General features: G+C 41.8%; 1 protein-coding gene across 1 annotated transcript; it reads right to left on the bottom strand.

The window, feature by feature from the left end:
- Positions 1-42: 42 nt before the first annotated feature.
- LOC134538491 (innexin inx7) lies at positions 43-15,168 on the bottom strand. The gene is made up of 4 exons (XM_063379864.1): positions 14,973-15,168; positions 9,851-10,085; positions 4,793-5,115; positions 43-3,699 (listed from the first exon to the last, which is right to left on the bottom strand). Exons 1-4 carry the CDS (start codon positions 15,107-15,109, stop codon positions 3,198-3,200), a joined length of 1,197 nt encoding a protein of 398 aa, XP_063235934.1. The 5' UTR covers positions 15,110-15,168; the 3' UTR covers positions 43-3,197.
- Positions 15,169-22,521: the final 7,353 nt, after the last annotated feature.

The raw sequence follows: 22,521 nt of genomic DNA on the forward strand, positions 1-22,521 counted from the left end.
TTTTGTTTGCTATGAGAATATATGTGGACAAAAAAAGCTTAGTGTGTTTTTACATAACAAGTTTTTTTTATTATACGGCAATCCAACATTGTACAGAATTTCCAAAGCTAAACTTTAGTACTCTTAACCAAAAATATTACTTTTTTTTGCATCGAATACTTCTGATAAACATAAATATTTTAAGCTATTGTTAGGCAATATCGACAATTGTCAGACAATGTAACATGTTTTATAGATTGATCATTATGACAGAACAATGGATAAGTTTTTGTGGAACAAATCCATTGTTGTTATAACGTTAAGTAATTCTCTTTACGTTCTTTAGACTGGAACCGATTTCAAATGACCATTTACAACAGAAGATCATCCATATGAATAATGCTTATTATTTTAAAACATCTTAATCTAAGTACTTACCAATTAATAAAGGCTAAAATTCACACGGTGGTTTAAATGTTTTTTTTATATATATATAGAAAGGTACTAATCTGACGGTTGAGGGTGGACTTAAATTCTAAGATAGTCTCAGTGATTATTCATTGTTATGTTATTTATAGTTTACAAAGTACTTAAAGTTTTATTTATCAGCTTTTGGATAGAAATTTGTTTTTGAATGCATCCTTGCAATAACATCAAAACAACAACACATATTCCATATAGAAAATAACATGTATATATGCATAAAAATAAATATTGTTTACTTTCAGTCTATTGTTTCTCTCACTCGTAAATTACGATTCTCCAATTTATTTGACTATAAATACACTTTGTCTAATACAACCTATAGCCAAACCCCGTAATAACTGCAGTTCATGTTCACATAGGAGAGGTCATCAAAAATAATGTAAAACAAATAATGATCTTAAGGAATCAATACAATTAGATCCTTAGAAAACGTTTTGAATAAACTTGAATAAACATGCAAGAAATCACACTTCATATCACTTGTATGTTCATCAGATTGTTCAAACTCTACTTTGAGCAACATTATTTTTCATTTTGGTTTTTCATAAATATTTATTTTATGTTAAAATGATTATTGCGCCCGATCCTAACGTAAATGCTAAAGTGACACACGAGGACAAATTGCTGGGCTTTCGATATATTGAGAGGGTGGGAAGTAGACATCCCTCTCTGAAACTTCTTATTAGTTTGGCAAAAACTTTCCGATTCATCAAGTCATTTGATAAAATGACCAAAAATTATCTTTTGGTAATCGTGTGATGTCGTGTAGTGTTGGCGGTTCCTGCCTTTGTACGCGGGCGTATCAAAAGGTAACACACATGATATAAACAAAAGACAAAGAAATTAATGAGAATATGAAGCAGAAATGAAAGCATTACCCATGTATATAACTTCCATGAGTGTTGAGGCAATTGTCCCAACGAAAATTTTGGAATCCTGGTCTCATAGCACTCCATCGACTGCGAGAAGAGCCACATTCGCCCGGCCCGTTTGAGTCCGTCGCCAGAGTCACACTTCTTACCACCGAGGAACTCCTTCGCGTGTCCAAACAGATAGGAATCGGAGGGAGCCAGCTCCGGGCTGTAGGATGGGCTCTCCAAAACATCCCAACTGTATCCCAGCAATTTCTCATCAACACCATCTTCCAAAGTTAGTTCGGTCAATACAGCCTTTTCCGGAAACTTCCAGCATCTCCGAATGGATCTCTCCAACGTTCTTTCCATTTGCAAAAAGAAATATTATCACAGTTCTTTGGTTCTTCCACAATTGACGATGAAATCACCAACGCCGTTATACCGGTGACTGACGAAACGCTATCGGTACATGGCATCAGGAGATCTTGCATTGTGCCGTCAGTAGCGCCCATCTAGTTCCCTTTTAGTAAATAATTTCAATTTTTACTAATTATTATCCTATTTAAACATTGACATGTGCGTTGCTTATTGATACGCCCTCGTATAAAGTCAGGAACACGCCAGCACTACACGATTACCAAAGGACGATGCTTGAACCGGTTACCGCCTCCAAATACTCAAGGAACCCACCCCGACCAGCCGGGAGTAAGGCCACGGCAACTGCCTGCTACTTTGGGGAGTGGAACCGGGCCACCGAGCAGGAACAGCTGACATCGGGCAAGGCACCGAGGACCTGCTGCAGACTGGGTCTCTCACGACTTGTTGGTCGTTTCATGTTCAGTAGCTGGACTTGAACCAATGCTATTTTGCAAGCGTTAACTTGAAAGACTTTTGTTTGCATAAGGTACTCTTCACTTCATACTAGCAACCCATATGTGCGAGTCTGAATTATGCCCTAAAAATACATAGCTCCAAAGGAAATTTCTATGTTGGGTGAACTTCAGGTTAGATCCACATTCGTAAATAGTTTTAGTCTTTGTAAGTTTGCTAAATCTGCGACATGTTTTTAATCGCTTCTAAGCAGCAAAGTAGGTTTGGTAACATTCCTCAATTTTAATTCATGTTATTATTAACTAGCGGCATGTATTTATCGCAAGAAAAATCTGAACGTCTATTAGACTGAAATATGGTGTGTCCGCACCAACGGTTTCTCCCTTGTAATTAGCGGCCGTCTGCAAGAGAAGCCACTGTCTTATTTTACCGGGCCACTCAGGACGCGTTTGCTTCAGCACGGAATTATTGTGATTGGTGTGATGACAGTAGACAATTACCTCAAATAAACTGGACCAATCATGAAACACAGTGTTTTAACTCTCAGCTAATATAAAAGCATTTTCGCAAAAAATGAATACCTCTAAATATTACCATAAGAATATGGTACATTTACTACGCATTGGAAATTTCCTAAAAAAAATTAAGGGAAAGCTATCATAAGTTTTTGAATGATAAATTTTATAGGTTAGTAATTTCTATTACATGTTTAGGAAAATTACCTTAACAGAGTTTTGGAGATTAACCTCTCTCCAGTCTTTGCTGCAGTCTTTGCTCTTGTCATCGCCTGCACAGGTCCGCAACAGTAGGGCAGCCACGAATACAATATCACCTCAAGTTTAAGATGACTCGGAAGACAAGACGAACTGGTTAATAAAGATATAAGATGGGCCCAAAATAGCTGCCATAGATGCAGGTATTATATGAGGAGTGCGTTCGTTCACAATAGGTATTCAAACCATTGGAAAAATTGCTGTAAGATGTTTTCTCCCTCGAATGTCACCTAGTCGCCGATGGAGTCTTCGAGCACGCAGCGCTCGCGAGTGCTCAGGTGAGGAGGACCTGGTCGCCGCCGTCGTTGTGGTTGGGCTCGGCGAGAGGCGACGACTTCTTGCCGGCGTCGTCCATCTCCCGAGCCAGCCCCAGGAACAGGTCGCGGAACACGAAGCCGTCCATGTTCTTGGCCAGGTAGTAGAGGAACAGCCAGTCGGCGAAGTGGCACTCGCGGGTGACGGTGACGAGCGACCAGGCGTCGCGCGTCGCGCCCGAGCTGGCGGCCAGGCGGAAGGCGGCTCGGTTGAAGCCCACGCTCCGGGAGTGCAGGAAGAAGGTGAGGAGCCTCCAGAGGAGGCCGGCCGCCGTCGCCGCCGCCAGCAGCCACATCCAGAACCAGAGGAAGGCGTAGATCTTCTCGTTGACGATGTTGAGCGCCATGACGCAGAGGACGTCGTAGTTCTGCACGGAGCCCGACGGCCCGAACTTGTGGAACAGGCACTTGGTCATCTTGGGGAACACCAGGTCGATCTCCGAGCCGCCGGACCGTATCCACCTGGACACACGTCGAGCCAAAGGTCGACCTCGTCGCCATCGCCTGCGCACGTCCGCAACAGTAGGGCAGCCCCGAATACAAGACGACTCGGAACGTAAGACAAAATGATTAATTAAGATACAAGATGAGCCCAAGATAGCTGCCATAGACGCGTGTATTATATGATGAGTGCGTTTTTTTTTTTGTTATAGGTATTCAAACCATTGATTGATATTAACCTAGGTGCTTAAAAGAGGAGAGTTTTGTGCAAAAATATATTTTATTTATATCAAAAATGACAAATTGCAAAGCCAAATAGACGATAAAAACACTCAAATTGAATAAAAAAAAATCAACTCATAAAAAGACATCAATATTTTATAAATATTAAATTTTTATAAAACTACAAACTTGATGGGGAAAAAAAACTAAATTTGTAGCAGCTTCAAGAACATAATTCAAATGTTCATGCGCACTTACTGAAAAGAATATCTGATGAAGACCGAGAGAACAGTTCTGTGATGGTGGTATATTAACATCGGTAACAGAAACAGATTGCTTTGTTGACAGATATGTTTTAACAGTGTAGCTTTCAGACGAGGCGGTTTGGTTGATTCAACTGAGTTGCCTGGTTGAATCTCAACTAGTTGAATGCCGTGTGAAGACTCTTTTTGGGCCGGCTTCACACGAGGCAAATTGTGGAATAAACTTCTCTTCCCGACGGGAGCTCAGTACGATGTTAGAACCCGAGGAAGCAGGAGCACCACTTGTGCTCTCTCTCCTGCAAGAAGAGACGCAAATAATGGAGAAAACCCAGTCGAAAAAAAAAGTGTGGGTTCATACGTTGTTACAAAACTTCCCTCCAAGATTGTATCGCTGTATTCCTCACATCCCACATCCCATGCCGCGGGACTACTACTAACTGCTCCACATTGAAACCGACAGGTGGAACGCCCTTGGTAGACTCAATTAGGCGACTGGCGGGTAGTGCCTGTTGTGTCGAGTCTGCTAGTGGGGACGAGAACGTGAACGGCCAGAGCGGGCGGTTATACGCCACTTGACGCCAGTGGAATCAACCAGTGCGCCTCGTCTGAGAGGGGGTGTTGGTGTCGACCTGGGGCCCAGGTCAGCGAAGCGGCCGCCGAGGAAGGCGTCCAGCGCCCAGGCCTGCGCCGCCAGGTTGACGGCGTTGAGCAGCTCGCACGCCACCAGCCATGACGCCCAGGGCCGGTTCACGTGCAGCCTCAGCAGGAAGGCGGCGCGCACCGCCGCCACCTGGGCGTCGCGCTCGCCCAGCGAGGGCACGTGCGTCGCCCCGGCGCGCACCTGGTGCTGCTGCGAGGCCAGCGGCGCGAGCTCCAGGCCCGCCACCAGCGCCGCCAGCCGCCCGCCCTCGGCGCGCTTCCAGGCCGCGTGCGGCGCGTAGAACAGCAGCGCCTGTCGGCCGAGCCCTCCTGCTGCTCCACAAGCCACCCTCTACAAGCTTCAAGCTTGCACGCACACGTACTGAGGGGAAACTCCGATCAAATGAGGGGAATAGTTAGGTACGTGGTGGGGGAACCGGTAGAGTAGATGGCACGGGAGAGGAAGAAATGACGCAGCGTACTTGCACACTTGCATTGTAGATCACTTGCATACTTTCACACTCGCATACTAGCGCAATGTCATAATTTACGACCGCATACTCGCATATTTATTTTTTTTGATCTGTGACCTCGCAGAAAAAAAAATTCATTTCCTATACCTAGAGACTGGAAAAATTCGCGGGTTCAATGACCTCCAGGATAGACTCCACTATCCTCTACACACTCGGGCAAATGCCAACTGTTCATTGGCTGTTGACTTGTGAGTCGTCTCGACTGGGCCGCCCGTGATTCGACGCTTCTACGAGTGAGGGTCTATAATTGGCCCTCATTACTCCAGATTAACAGTGAACCAATGGCAGAAGCAGCATTAATGTATAATTATTTGAAGTGCAGCATTTCACGAAATGAATCCGCGAATTTTTCAGGTCTCTACCTATAACTAATAATTTAATAAGCAAGAAGTTTCATATCTGTCAAGCGTAGACTACATACAAAATGTTTGATGTGTAACAACTTAGCTCTCGGCATACAGCATTTGGTAGGGGTAATTTCGTGAATGGAACAGACGTCGCATGGAACGCAACCACGGTGCGGCCATCTGTGGCGGATGGCGTGAACCAAAGTTCACAAAGCCAAAGGGAAACTATAGCATTAACTGTTTAATGAATTTTAACAAGCTGGGCTGTGTTTTTATTAAAATTCCTTGTTGGAAATCAGTTCCAAAGCTGGGCTTGAGTATTTTTTTAGAGTGTTTTCTGTTTCATTATATAGTTTAAAATTTCGGCCTGCTAATCAAATGATCCGATAGTCGACGTAGCGGTTTCGCCAACGTATTCTATGGGCGGGTACAGAAACTACGTGCGATTCGTGTCACGCTCAGCATTTTTTAAAAATAATGAAATTTCATGTCCGAGTTTTGTATTATAAGTGTCTTTGCAACATGAGAACACAAAAATTTGCTCGTTACCGTGGTTAGGTGTTACACATCTCTCGCGAGTATTGAAACACTCGCTACAAAGTTCAAGATTGTGGTTGCTGGAATGGAATGATAAGAGTAGATAACAATCCCAATATATACATTTCGTCATTATTTAGGTGAATTCCGAAAAAAAAACTAAAATATTGCAAAAAACATAAATATGAACTTGTCTAAGAAAATTTGTATTATTTATTTTGTCATGGTATTATCAGCAGAAATTTTTAATTCTGTTTCGCCTATGGATAGAATGTGATATATATATATATATATATATATATATATATGTGTGTGTGTATGTGTGTTAATGTGACTTCACAGCATATTTTGTAAAATACATTAAATTTTTTTGTACAAAAGTATTTATTTTCTTGAAAATTACGACGAAGAGGTTGATGGGGTGAAGAGCCCGGGGCCACTGCCGTGAGGAAACAGCAACGCCGTGACTGGGACGGGGCAGGCGAGACGATGCTGCGCAGGTTTGGCGTTGCCTTCCGCCGGATAGGGGTGAAGGCAAACGCAATTCCCGGGAGGGAAAGTGCCCCCCAAGGCGAGGAACACTACACACGAAACCAGGAGCTCCCACTTCGGAGCCGACAGACCGGGACTGGGTGACAGCTCAGAGCGGTGATGTCCAGCTTAGGTCTTCTTGCCGGCCAGACACTATGAATTAACGATTATTAGCCCTCAACATATTGCAGTTTCAAATATTTTGATACTCTTTGTAATAAAGCTTCCGAGCTAAATGTTTTCGTTTGATATGGCATAGGACTTCGATCTGGCTGCTTGTTGAAGTCAACACTTGTGAAGTAGTGTGATTATCATGTTAATTTTTGTCACTCGTGTTTAAAAATTAAGTTTTTTTCCCCGTGGCGCTTACAAACTAGAGCCTATTAGTGAATATATGGTTACAAAAAGGCATAGAAGATCTAGGAAATACGATTAATTCCTATACATGCAAAAATTTTGGAATAATACTTAAAAATTAGAATTAAAGAAAAAATATTAAAGAATCCAAGATGGCGGGGACACAAACCACCTTAATAATTTATTTTTAGAATAATTATATCTATGTCTCAGACTATATGTTCCGTACAGTATCTGATAAATCAAATTGTGGTCTGAGATAAAGTAAGTAACGAAAAATTATTCTTGTGAAAGTAGTATTTACAAAAAACGTAATAATAATTAAAATAAATAATATAAAATAATTTTTTTTTTTTAGAATACATAAATAAAACATGGATACGTGTACTTGGGTACTTGTGTTTAACTTTATACTTACTTGGTGTAGCAAAAAACTAACCTTAATTTTGCATGCAAATAATTATTATAAATAATATAACAAAAGGGCTGAAGTGATATTATACATAAGGTTGGTAAAATATGAATACAATTAAATTTTTAAAAAACTCAATATTAATATAAACATGTGTATAAAATTAAATATTTATCAGTAAAATAATCGAGATAAATTTTGAATTATAATGAAAAACAATAAATTAATACAATTTAAAAAGTTTATAAACACAATTGTATCAATATTATTCGCAATAAATATAAAATTTAATGATGTGGACCAGTATTCAATATTAATTATTAAAGTATAAGATTTAAAAGAAAATATGTAATTTTTATTTGTTTGTAGCCTTGTTTTCATCCTTTGAAAATTTCGTTGCGCACACATCGTAAAAATTCACTGTCATCATTTTTTACATTACGCGCCTACAGAAGAACGAGGGTAGTCCGAAAAGTTCCCGACCTCAATATGGAGATGGTAGCACTAGTCAACAAAAATTAAGTAATGTGTTTGCGCATGCTTTATAATGCACTCTCTGAAAGTTTGGATGCGCAGTTATTTTTTTAAACAATCGTTTGCGTGAGTCTCGACACAATAGTTGTTTACGAAGTTGATGGCGTCCTCATTCAACAAAAATCTCTGTCCTCCGAGCGCAACTTATAGCCTAGAGAACAAAAAAATAGGTCACAAGGATTTAGAGCTTTTGAGTTAGGAGGGTGGTCAAGCAGTTCATTCCGCAATTCGTAGTTTCTCGCCATGGCAACCACTGAGGTGTGAGCTGGTGCGTTGCCAGTGAATTTTTCTTTTGTTTCTGTGAACTATTTCTGCAAATTCTGCCTTCAGCTTGTCAAGTAATGATTCGTAACATGGTCCTATCATGTTTGTTTGTTTTGTTTTTTTCAAGATAATTGATTAAGACAATGCCATGGATATTCTCAAAAAAAGTCACCATCACTTTCTCGCCCAAAGAAAAAATCTTTGCCTTTTTTTTTTTTGAGCTGATAGCCCCATCGCAGTTTTTGGTGTCGCAAACGTTCATCGTCGCCCAAGCTGGTACGTCCATGTTTGAATTCAGCTGCCCAAAATATCACTGTGATACACAGCGTCCAACTCATCTTTAATTTGCGTAGGCGCATTGACTTTCAAAAACAAATATTTAACGAGAACTCGATGCTCAATTTTACATTATTAAAAAAAAAACATGCTAATCGACTCACGCAAACGATTGTTAAAAAATAACCAAAAAAAAAAAAAACTGCGCATCCAAAATGGTTCAAATTTCAGAGAGTGTATTCCAAAGCACGCGCAAACACATTACCCAAGTTTTGTTGTCGAGTGCTGCCATCTTCAGGTTGAGGTCGAAAACTTTTCAGACACCCTCGTATAACTTCAGGAACATGTGTGGTTATGTTGTCACCTGACAACTCTAGGCAAGCAACAGGGGCGTAGCCAGGGGGGGGGGGGGGGTGTTTTGGGTGTCAAAACACCCCCCGAAATATTATATATATATGTACTTATGACAAAATTTACAATTGTCTAGATGTTGCAAATGCACTTAGATGAAACTAAGAAAGAACCCTTCAGCCGATAACCCTTAATATTCAGCAATGAGTTTTCAACAGTGTCTCGTTAAAAAATATCATAAAGTCGGGACACAAATTTATGTTATTTAAATCCAATGTTTTAACTACGAAAGTGCTTAAATAGCACCAAATTGCACATTAAAAACAAAAAATTTTCCGGGGGAGGGCCCCTCGGTACACCCTCCCTCCCTAGTACGGGGGCAGGGTGTAAGTAAACACCCCCCGAAAAGAGATCCTGACAACGCCCCTGCGAGCAAGGATGGTCAATACGCGCCAGTGGGGGTACGCCATAGCTTTGAATATATATATATACTGTATAGAAGTCGCCAGCCCAGGTTAAAATTTCTAATACGGTTTTGAGGTAGTTGGTTAATTCACCGCCGCAATCGCCACCATCTCTAGGGCATCGACTTGTGGTGGTCCCTAGCGGACAAGTGTCGAACTCTTCAAACACCCCTTCCCCCCCCCCCCTCCCGCTGAACGATCTTGAGCTGCAGTGAATGATGGATTGCGGGTGCGGGGGAACGACAGCGGGCGACAGTGCTGCGCTCTAACGTGTAAATAACAACTAAGACGATACAGGGCGTTACGGCAACGCACTGCAGCGGTGAAGTTCCCAAGCTGCTCATCATACGCTCCTGAAAAACGTAGAGTAAATCCTATCCACTCGCGACTTCTATACAGTATATATGTTCAAAGGCCATGGGGTGATCTAGCCGGCACCGACCTGCAGGAAGAGCAGGAAGGGCACCCACTGGTAGTAGGCGTGCCTCACGACGGGTTGGGTCTCGCCGTCGCCCGACCACGGGCCGACCCCCGGCTGCCCGGGCAGCGCCGCGCCCGTCTCGGCGGAGGCGTTCATCACGGTGAAGGTGGCGGCGAAGAAGCAGTAGGTGTTGACCACGTGCTCGGGCAGCCCGCCGTCGGCCATGCAGCGGATGTGCTCGCCCACGTACTGCTGGCTGCGGCCGACACCACCCTCCGTCGACACCGACCTTTCGCTGGCCGAGACACAGCTTGTAACACCACGCGAAAGATACCGCAACTTGGGTTACTTTTTTTGCTTGTATCGAATACGTTTCTCGAAATAACACCGAGTAGTAATCACGCAAATTAACGCATGATTATACAAACCATGGAAAAGATATTCGAATATTCAACCAATTGACTTTACTTTATTGTATCGTGCTTATTACGTGCACAGTTAAAACTGGAAATATTTTCATTTAACGTTTTACAAATAACTTTAACTATTGAAGGTACTGTTAGAACACAAACCATAAATGCATGAGTAAGAATCCGAATACTGCGAACACTATTTTGTAGTAATTATTGTTTTCATGTAAATGAATTTATTACCTCGAAAAATACCCATAGCTATGAGTTGTACAAAGTTACAATATCTTTCTTGTAGTATTACAAACAATTTATTGGCAAACTGGTTTACAAAGGAATATTTTGAAATAGTACATGTTTTTATTTCTGTGTGTCAGCCTTCACTGATGCATGCATTCGCTGTGCGTCAGCCTTCACTGATGCGTACATCAGGCTACCGAAGAACTCGGGTTCAACCCGGTGCTCACGCGATGCATGTCGGGCATCCTTCCTACCCTGGAGAACGAATGTCACCTTGGTGCAGTTTTGCTATATGTGGCCGAATTCGGGTGCACGTACCCAAATTACTATGTCAGGACCCGGTACCCGAGAAGATATGCTCGTGTAAGCAAATGTAAAAGGAATTTAGGAAAACGAAAAGAAAAAAAAAATCAGTCAAAAATATCAAACAATGTTTACTTGGACTGTAAAACCAATTAGGGTGGTAAGCAGTCGTTTCCCTGGCTAAAAAGCACTGACATACAGCCTCGGCTACGCTATATTCCTAAGGACCTCAGGAGAAACACAGGATAAGTTTGCAGCTAGTATCAAGTAAACTGTATGGCGGCGACAACATGATCAGCGGTATCTCTAATTGAAGACACTCTCGGCTTCACTATTAAAGCACAACACAAATTTAAATATTACAGGTAATATTTCCAATAATTTTACACCAACCTTTAACCAGAAAATACATTTTTTCACATGTGGCTGGTATAGTAGTATTCAACGTTTACATTACCACCCAACCATTCAACGATGCAATTTAAAATTCTTCGTGCGGGCATTAGCAGTAGAGCCAATATTGCATTTAAACCAAACAATTGTATGTTGTCACGCTGTTATGAGATTTATCAGACCAGGTATATTATATTTGTATTTAAAAATTCAGCAATATTTTGTTTCCATACTTTTTTTTGTGTATATTTCTAAAGGACATCCGAACTGACAACTTCTCGTAGGTACCCGAAAGTACTCTAATTTAGAGGTTAATGTGCCCAGATTGTGTGTGCTATGGCTTGCAACAAAACCATGGCTGGCAACACTGCTATGGTTGGCAACACTGCTTCGGTGATCACTTCTTCCTAAAAGCCCCCGCCTACCCTCAAACATATCAGTGCACAGAGCTTCAGATAAAACCGACCCATTTGAGTGAGCATCCCGCATCCTACATGAAAGTGTGACTGTCTGTACAATATGTCAAACGAAGATATTCAATTCTTAGATGATTATCATGACTTGAGAGAGCTGTTAAACATTAGCATGCGAGACGAATTTCCTTCCCATTGATGTCTAGCGAAGCCATCCTTCCCTTACGATCGTGAGTGAGCATCCTGCATCCTGCATGAAAAATAAATAATATTTACCTCCATGCAAAATGTTACATCTGTTGAAAAACAGAACTACTTGGCCATAAGTCTTTCAAAATTTAAAATTGACTCTTGCTGATGGATTACTCAAATTCGTGTTTAAGTATCTGTTTCTGATGAAAAATCTCAGTTTGCATCTATGATTAGAAACAGAAGCTAACATTGATCCTGGTTCGTTGCTTGTAGCTGCAACTGAAGGACTCCACTGTAGACATTGTAGCAAGGAATTTTTCCTAAGAAGGAATGATAGACGTCACGAGAACAATGACTGTGTTAAAAATCCACAACGTAAAATTCTAATCTGTGATCGGTGTAGCAGGTTGTTTACACGAATTTATAGCATAAATAGACATGGCAGAATTGTAAAGCCAATCCTACTTACGAGATAGAGGATATCGATAAAACGACTACACTAAGGAGTATACTGCATGACAATAAATTTCTTATTTTGAACTTTTTTATGTTCATAGCACTTCTGATCTCGACAAAGAACTTAAATTGAAGGATGTTGACGGTTTAAGGAAGACTGAAGACAAAGGAAGTATCTTTAGTATGAAAAGTGAGAATACATTCAAGCACATCTCAAATAGAACCTCAAGGAAGCTTTTAGCCGATAAAGAAGCTTCGACGTCATAGATTTCGAGTTCTTAATTTGATCCTGGTGAAAGCGCTGAATTCTACGATGATGGTGATAGTGAATTTGAGGCTGGTGACAAGAACAAACACAGTGATAAAACACCTAAAGCTGTCAAGATCGAAGATTGTGATGAAACTCTGATACCAAAACGATGGAAACGATTTGATAAAATCAATTATTCTGATCAAGCTTACAATAATCACTGGGATGATATAGATGTATGTTTTCCAACCCAGATGATCGAGCTGTCATGATTCCAATCACAGAGCTTTCAATATATTTTGTAAAAAAATAAATAATATTGTGCCGATAAGAACCACAACAAAATTTTAAGGTAATGGAACATCGATCTTATGTGCATGAGACAGAGATGCGCTCTCTAGGAACAAACCGGAGAAACAAAGATGAAGGGATCCAAGATGGAGGCTACCAGCAGAACAAACAAGAAATGGTGGCCGTGACATCATCCAGATGGTGGCCTCCAGCAGGCAAAAACAAGATGGTGGACATGTTATTAGAATCAAATATGGCTACCGTAACGAAAATTGCAACATTATTGGATTGAGGTGCTCGATGTCAGGATGGCGAAATGAAGGTCAAAGGTCAAGGTACAAATTCAAGGCCAAGTTTTAAGTTCAAGGTCAAAGGTTCATGGTAAGATCAAAGGTCAAGGTCATTCAAGATGGCCGCCGTTACGTCAGGGTGGTCGGACTTTGACCTCCTCGCATCTCAACCTGTAAACTGTGCCAGGACATACCAAGTTATACTACGATTTAAGAGATTGAAAATGGCCAGAACGCAAGTTTTCAGAATAATATTTAGGCATGAAAAAACAGGTACAGATTCTTGAAAGCACTCTAGTAACTTTCCTTACATCTTTATTATAATTTCTGCGCCATATGTGTGCTAGAATCTAATTGTTACAATATGCACGACAAGAAGACAGCGCACCAGTCCATAACCTTGCGCTTAGAGGCATTACCGCGCTAGAAGCAATATTCCGCGTCACATTTACCATTCCGCTTTCATAATGACTGAAGTAGTGATAATAAAATAATAATAAATACAAGGTCAGATTAAAATTTACTGAAATACAAGTTTCTGATAGTAAATACATGCATACGGCAGGATAAAAGATGGAAATTGAGGGGAAAAGAAAAAAATAATAGAGAGCCGTTAAACTGTGGATATATTCATCCTAATACCATAGCCACGGATCCCAACGCCAGGCATGATTCAGTTTCGAGCGCAGAGTCAGAACCAAGATTTTCATAATACACTAAATTTTTCAGGTTCACACCGTAATGCGCCTCTGTGAATAGCGGCAACACAACGTCAAACCGTAATTTTATTATTTTATACTTTTGTTTACCCCTCTTTGAAGCTTTATTGATTAATCTCCAACTGTCTCACCACTCCACACCAGCAAGCAGTATAGCGACCAGATCAGTCGATTCCGCTGCAACGTATCACGTAGAGACTCAGAAATTTCGCAGATTCGTCTGGCCTCAAGGTAGAATTCAAAGTCATAGGTGTGTTCAACCAATGTATGCTTTCCTATTGGTTGATTTCTAAGCGAGAACATTTTTATTCTTGTTAATTGGCATTACCTGATTCGCTTACTTATTTCTTAGCTGGGCATCGTTGGCCCACTGTCGTATAGGGGTGTGCCCAAACAATTGTGGTTCAATCATGAACACAGTGCGAGAGCGTGAATTTTTGCATTCTAACTTGTGACTTAATGAATGGGCGAAATTTCCCTATTTTTACGTATCAGCCAATAGGAAAACTAAAGTGGGTGGAGAATACACAGGAATCTAAATGTTCAGCCTGACGCCAAATGAATCCGCGAAATTTCCGGGTGTCTGGACATAGCAGCTGGAACCGATTGGCGATGAGGGTGATGATGAGAATGGAACATCGACGGAACGCATAGGTGAAAGAGACGGGAATATGCCGACAGGAGTGTAACCACAAGGGTCAGACGGGGCTTGAGCCCAGGGTGTCGCATTAAGGACGAGGGGGGGGGGGGGAGCGGCGCTAAATTGGGCAGAGTAACTTTTATTACAGATATTGACTTGGATATTGAAGTGTTAGAACACAAAAAAAAAGTGGAATGCCAGATTAAGTGAATTTTTTGTATTGAAGAATACAAAATGTAATCGTCAACAAATTCAAAACTGGTATTTTCGTTGTATTGAAACGAAAATACTGCAAATAAATTTATTTGCCATATAAGTTGAATAAAAAACTTAGAATAGTGCAATTATTATTTGTTTGCGATAAGAGGCGTTATCGGGAAAAGTTTTAGTTTGGTTGGTTTAAGAAAGAAAAGGGGGGGGGGGGGGGGGGAGGCGCCAAGATGAATTGTTGCCCCGGGTGTAAGTTAGTCCAGTTACGACCCCGTACACCGAGGATCCTGGCTGGATCTCGCCGGGAGTCGCGATGGAGGGAGACGGCGCACTTGCCTGGACACCAGCACGGTGCACGCCAGCAGGAGCAGCACCGTGGCGCGGTAGTGCAGCCTGAACACGGGGTTGTCGATGGCGACCTTCTTGGGAGTCAGCGGCACGTGGCGCGCGAGCACGCCGAACGTCTGCAGCATCGTCGACGACCTCCTAGTGCCGCCTCTGTGCGTCGCGAGCGTCTGCCGCGCTCCGCCGAAGCGACGCGACACGGGTCCCTCCCCCCCCCCCCCTCCCAGGCGCCACCCCTCCTCCCCCTGCCTTTCCCGGGTTGGTGCTCGACTTATCTGCAGAGAGGTGCGCGGCTGTTATCGCCGACAACACGCCCCGGTCTACCTGCAGCTCTGTGGCGGCGGGCGGCCGGGCGCAGAACCCCGCCCGCCCGCAGAAGCGCAGAAGCCTCACCTGCCGCCTCACAGTCCGCCAATCAGCGACCAGGGACGCACTAGCCACGTGGGATTGTTGGTAACATGCCCGGTCCGCCTCTTCTTTAGGCCATTGTCGGTCTAAGGACGCGGTTACACGGAACGCCGAACTACTTCAGGTGAACAGGTTTTAGTAAACATGTTTACAAACGCGAAAGTGTGAGGTCGCACGGCAGTTGGTATAAAGTGTGTTCAGCTCCAGAACCGATTGTCTACTGTCATCGAATGAATGTATTGTGGATCCTATTTATTTGAGCAAGTGTACCTCCAGGAATTCAGCATCAATTTAAAAACAATTAATTATTTACATGTTCATATTTTTGTAGCAGTGGAAAACAATTACACGAACTTGTGCCAGAGACATTCTCTATCTTGCAGTTTTCGCAAAAGACTGTTTATACTCTCAAAACTCAACAGTCAATGAGGTTTATGTAAAATATATGTCGTTCTGAACTACTTTTCCAATATGTTTAAGTTGAATGAGAAATGGCCTCTAACGAAACATGTTCGTTGTGTAACAGCAGGCAAAAGTTGAACATGTTTACCTGAAGTAGTTCAGAGTTCCGCGTAATCTCCCCCTAAGGCTACGTAAGATACGTAAAACGCAAAAATGCAACGCAAGCATCGGCCAAATTCCAACTTCTTGCGTTTCGGAATACCATATTAAAAGTTAAGTGTTCCGATCACTTTTAAAGACGTAGACGTTAATGTGCACTGAAGGCCACGATGATACGAATTATCAAAAGAATCTTGAAGTAAAAATTTGTTTTCTACTGTTTCACAATTCTAAGTTATAAGGTTTGTGACGTCTTGCTACTTATGTGCTTTATAAACGACTGTAGTTTTCTTGCGTTGGTTTCGTGTTGCGTTCCTTGCGTGCGAACTCTCCAGTTCCACCATGCCTAAGCCATCGAAGACATCCCAGGCTTCTATACATAACTCCAGCTTCTTCATGGATGTGCATTTTAGCTTCCCGAGCCTGCATGTTCACGTGCCAAAATTTTTCGACATTTTCGAGGATGCCGACAAGGTGCACGGCTCCTTTCAAGAAAAAAATAACTCTGAAGCTCAACAATGAGTAGCTCCTGCCGCCTCACACGGTAGCACATGTCTTATGTGCTGAGGAACCGGGACACCTGGTACGTTCTAGGTACCTGCGCCAGCACCTGAGCTCTAGCCTGTGCGTTCATGGCCCGTGGCCATCGCCACCCCTGGCAGCGCTGAAAAGTTGAGGATGAGAGATGCAGCACAATGCGGAGGCTGCTAGAGCTGACCAGGAGCAAGATGCAGGGGGATCTACAAGCCGCATCCCCAGCTGTCTGGGGGACTCATCACCTGGCAGCTCTACTAGAAGGTCCTGGCATGCGAAGCACAAACAGCAGCTACTACGTTACTCGAGCCGGCGGCAGACGGACTGGGGCACCGACCGAAGACGTGGCTGCTGCCCTTCAAGGAACAAGTGGACGGGTCTGCCGGATGACTTCGCCGGGGAAATGTGTGCAAACCACTCCTGAATGTATCCACGAGGTCGTAGTGAGTACAATTTGTCCACGGGAATGTGTCCTGTAAACTGCTCACGTACAATTCCTGCAATTCCTGTGGTTTCCGGAGCCGAGGACGAATATAGCAGAGGCCACAGTCAAGAAGTTACCGTTCCTCTAACTCGTATGCACCATACAATAGTAAAATAACAAGGCAAAAAAAAAGAATGACTTTATCAACAATTCGGTGATACGGAAAACCTCAAATATGAATGTGTAAGTATACATTTTTTTTATTTTAAACATCAAATTTTCACAAAGCGCATCTATCATATCATATCAATTATGTATAATAAAAGACTGAAACAATGCTTGAACTTCGAAATCGGAGAAGAGATTGGCGTGGCTACATAAAGATGTATTATACTAATTTAGTAATTTATTTGTGCCTTTAATTTAGTTAACTGTTGCAAAAGTCTCTCTCCGTATTTGGTTGTACAACCCACGATTTTATTAAAGCACATAATAATGATTTAAATTACCATATCATAAAAAGCATAAATTAGATATCTTAGTGAACTGTGATGAAATTAAAATAAAACGTAAGTTTTACAATTATAATTTAAATATGACTTTCAACACAGATTTACTTCGTAACAGTTTGTCAACTTCAATTTAATTAAATTAGCTTAAGTTAAATTAAAATTACATACAGTTTATCTGCTTATGTGCTGTCAATGATGATGAGGAGGAGGATGGCGATGATGATGACGATGAGATGATAATGATATTGATGAGGATAATGGTGAGGATGAGAAGGAGGATGATGCCCGGAAGATGAATTGTACCCCAGTCATCGTCGCAGAAGATGACCTCGGTATGACTGGAGGGTGGAAGTGAGGTGAAACTGCAGTAGTTCACCTTGCCTCCCGCAGGGTGGTGGTAAAGAGACAACACAACCCCGACCTGGACACGGGACCCGGGCCTACCAACCAGCAGCTCCAACCACTCAGCGGACAGGCCGGACTTGTGACGTCAAGGGCTGGGAAGTTAACGAGCGCAGTGCACCAGTGTGTACGATCAGTTATTTTAAACTTTGATTCAGCACGAAATGGGCGTGGCCTACTTCTATTCGTCGAATGATGGCGTGTTGGTGAATGAAGGAACGCCCACGAAATCAGCACGTGGAAAGATAACGCAACACTTTCTGGTGTCACTGTGGATGTGACGAAGTGAGGAGGAAGTGTGATTTGATAACAAGCCGTCACGTTCAAGGAACACTCGCATGATAGCGCTAAGGAGGAAAACAATTTCGGGGACTGCGAGTGCTAAGGCGTTATGCCCACGCGAGGGACAGAACCCGTGATGCTCGAAATGTAAAGGATGGTGTTTCAGACGATACTTAAATACGGGTACCTATATAACCACGTACTGAAACCCCTACCTACTTAACTAACCATTGTTTTGTATTTGACAAATTCAGGCATCCATATACCAGTTTTCTTATACAAATCAGCTATACAGTCTCTAAACTTATAAACTAAATCCCAGCTAAATGTATCTAACATACGAAATTTTAACAGAATTAGTTAATATGTTTTCACGTTTGTGTCGAAGGTCATTACTGATTCACATGAATGCCTGTCTCTTTGTTAGATATTTTCTTCCAACATTTTAAAATTTTTAACGCTTTCATTTAATAAGTGTAGTATATACAGATCTACATGATGATATTACGAGCCTTTTTAAATCTTTTGAATACTCTGTATGTAATAATTACTTACAACGCAAACTTTGTTATTCTGATAGGGCACCAGAAATTTACGTGCATAACTTACAATTCTGAAAGCCCTTATGATGTCACTTCCAGTATGCGTATGAGGATGACGTGCTTCAGGTGTACTTGTGCCCACCATAAGTTCTCCGTGTTTGCAAAGAAAGGCTGACGTGTGAACTTTCCTGCCCTCAACGTTGTAACTGGACCCCAATCCCTACTTCACTTGGCCATACATGTGTGTGCAGTATATATGTGTATAAACATGCATGTCACAGTGATATTTCATTGGTATTATGTTATTCTGTCCAAGACGAACCATTTACCAACACAAAAAAAATTAATGTATAAACATAATTAAACAAAAATAACAATTTATGAAGGATCAACAATTACATAATGTATGACGGATTAAAAATTACATAATTTATGAAGAATCTTCTACAGCCTCCTCTCCGCCTCCCCATTGCACGCATCCACCATTGAATTTTTTTCCTTGGAGTTCTAAGCGATAGCATTAAAACGTTAAACGATATTTTTTATGTGAGTTTACAATTTTTCAAACGCTAATTCGTGAAATTCTCGTCAGTAATTAAAGGTACTATAAGCGAGTATTCTTTGTGTTTTATTCAGGTCTAAACACTACTCGGGTAATAAAGAATATAAATAATCAAGACCTCGAGCGAAACGCGTAAATTATAGGTGGTTTATGTGAACAAATAAACTCATAAACCAAAAATCTCCACTTCAATTACCAGTAGACTTGTTCTGGAACAAGCTATCGCTGAAAAAAAAACACACACTTGTAGTTTTGATGTCCTGAGTTGGTGGTATTGTTAACCGCAAAATGTGAGTGTGTGAAAGTGTGAAAGGGAGAGAGTGCGGCAAGAGTATGAGTATGTTACGTCATTGAGAATAAGCTCGCGAAAGCTAACTGGTGGGTATATTTATGGCAATCGTATCATCTACTTACATTAACTGTGCTGACTGAAAAAAAAAAAAAACATTTTACTCGGAAATAATCGTTAGTATCATGATGTCTTTAAAAGTTCATTACTAAATTAAAAACTGTGGCTCATTTTAAAGCGAAAAATAAATTACCGATACTGGTAGCAGAATGAAACTGCCGCCTGAATTGTGAACTCCAGATGCAGGTCCATCAAGATGGACGAACATGTCACAAATACAGGTTCTAATCAGAGTTGAACCTAACAGTATGCAAAGTCAACGAACGCAAAACCTTTCACAGCGTGGGGAAGCCAATCAGCTGTTGCCGCAGACCCGTGCAGCCAACAGATCAATGATGCTATATTCCGTGCCGTGAGTCTGACCACAGCGGTGCTCCAAGTCACCTGCTAAGGGACCTTGAAAACGGAATCGAAGCCGTGACGTTGGCCTGCCGATGCTCTAAATTACTATGCGCCCCCGAGTGCGCCCTTCAGGTGAAGGGCGCGACCGTCATCTCCTTCTCGATCAGATTTTTCTCGACGAACAACGTGTTCAACTTCAAGCTTCTTGAGAAAAAGCGAAATGCTTTATTTAGGAGGAGTGGTAAGGACACTTCTCGCAACTAACTGGAACACATATATAAGGACTTGGGCATCGCTGAGGATCTGCGAAACGCGGTGAATAGCAGTCGTAAGGCTGGTGCGACCAAGTTAGACGCGAGAGTACTCGAGTCGGCGAGTACCTACAGGTAACATCTGCCTCTGGTATGAGCTTTCGTAAACATCATTCCGAGGTCCACGTGGAGAGCATCGCCTATGTCTGCATAAACTGACACACTCGGAAGATGTTCGTGATTCGATGCAGATGTTTGTGTGATTGACCCATTTCCTGTCTTATGTTTTATTACACTGTATTTTTTTTAAAGGAACGGATAAATTCGTGTAAAATTATAAATATTTTTGAATTATGTACACTTACATGAAAAATGTATCACTACAAAATAGTGTTCGCAGTAATCATGGGTTCGGATTCTGACCCTGTCACTTATGTTTTGTGTTGTCCCAGTACCTCCAATAATTAAAGTTATTTGTAAATCCTTCCCTGAATAGCTGTCCAGTAATAATTTCACTCATATTAAGCATGATACAACAAAATAAAATAAAGTTGTTGCATATTCAATTACCTTTAAACGGTTTAGGAAAAAATTTTATTTGAATGAAATATTAATATAAAATAAAAAATTGTGCTCCAGTTTTCGTAAGAAAAACTCCGCATTATCTCGAAAAACGTATTTAATATATGCAAAAATAACCATTGCCGTGTGTTGTACAAAGTTTCAATATCTTTTTTGTAGTATCTTTGTAAAGGCACAGAAAATATTTTTCTGTGATGGATCAGTTAGATCAGTTGTGGTCACCTCTGGTAGCGAAAGTTCAGACTACACAAATTGCTCACTATTTTTTAATTTTTCTCGCCTACCTTACACGTTCGATATAACATTTTCCTCAAACCCCTTACAGGCAGATAGACAACTGTCCGCGCCAAAAGTCTGTGCGGCCCCACTTACCAGTCACCAGCTCGTTGGACATCTAAATGTCACAGATTTAGCTGGCTGTTTTGTTGCATAAAGACAATTACGGGAAGTGTTACTTAACTGCTGCCTCGGAAGTTTCCTGTTTCCATTCATTTCCACTCGCCAAGACGTTTGGCGCGCACAATAAAGGAACTGTTGTTGGAGAGCAACTGCTAGTGAAACAGTAATATACGTACCTAATGTGTAACTGTCGGGACATGTCAGTTTTTTAGCGATTGTCTATATTTCTTCACCTGAGCATTTTAGGCCTGCATGCTTCTACCATGTTTCTGTGGTATTTGCTAGAGTACTGTGGAAGACTATGTTGTGTCATTGGCCGCACAGGGAGAGGGGGTCAAATACATGCACGCCTGTAATCCACTATCAGTCTAGGCCTGAGGACGGGAACAGATCTCAGTTCCCGAAACGTCGCAACTGTTTTCTCTTAGGAAGCCTTCTGTTCGTCTGTGCGTTGTCGTTGTGTTTTCCAGATTGTCAGTATTGTATTATCGTTGAGTTCGTATATGTTTCACTGTGGTCTCCAAGGTTGGTGTTTTTTTCCCTGTTGTTACAAGTGTCTCGTCGTTGTCAGCCCAGATTGCCATTCTGTGCCGTGATAATTTTTTTCCTGAGTGATTCCCTCCACGGAATTCTCTGTGCTGTCTATTCATTTAACACTTGACATCGGCTGTTTTGCTGTGTGTTTGTATATTCGTCTTGTTTGTCCATTCTTGTGGTTTCTCTATGACATGCAATGAAAACCAGCAGTAAAGTATGCCATAGAAAGGTTTCAAACGAAAACACAGGCAAGCCCCCGCAGAAACACACGTCATGTTCGACCACTCTGCTACGCTGTCCGAGCAGGCGGGCGCTCCCTGCCTGCTGACGTAACCTCCCGAGGAGTGTTGCGTCAGTGCGTCTGCCCGGCGGTGTTCCGCGGATCGGCGCGAAGGCTGGGGCGACATCTTCGGGGAACGACTGAACTAGGAGGACCGCAGGAAACCACGGTCCCTGTGTTTGAAACACTTGGCTTCCGGTCGTACGCGAGCTCGACCAGAACGGTCAACTCACACCCGGGACTATTCTCGGGATCCACACATAACTTATAAACACACAACTTAGAACAGTTATAACATATAATCTTCGAAAAAAATCCACATAACTTAGAACTGTCATAAGTTATAACGATCATAACTTAGAAAAACACAACGTTAAACCTTAAAAAACTTAAAAACAATAAACAGAATATCACAACTTAGAAACAAATAATTTAGAACTATCAAAATTTATAAACACACAACTAAGAAACGTCGTAACTTAGAAATGTAATTACTTAGAAACACACAACTTA

This window comes from Bacillus rossius, chromosome 1, assembly GCF_032445375.1.
Source record: "Bacillus rossius redtenbacheri isolate Brsri chromosome 1, Brsri_v3, whole genome shotgun sequence".
Taxonomy (NCBI): domain Eukaryota; kingdom Metazoa; phylum Arthropoda; class Insecta; order Phasmatodea; family Bacillidae; genus Bacillus; species Bacillus rossius.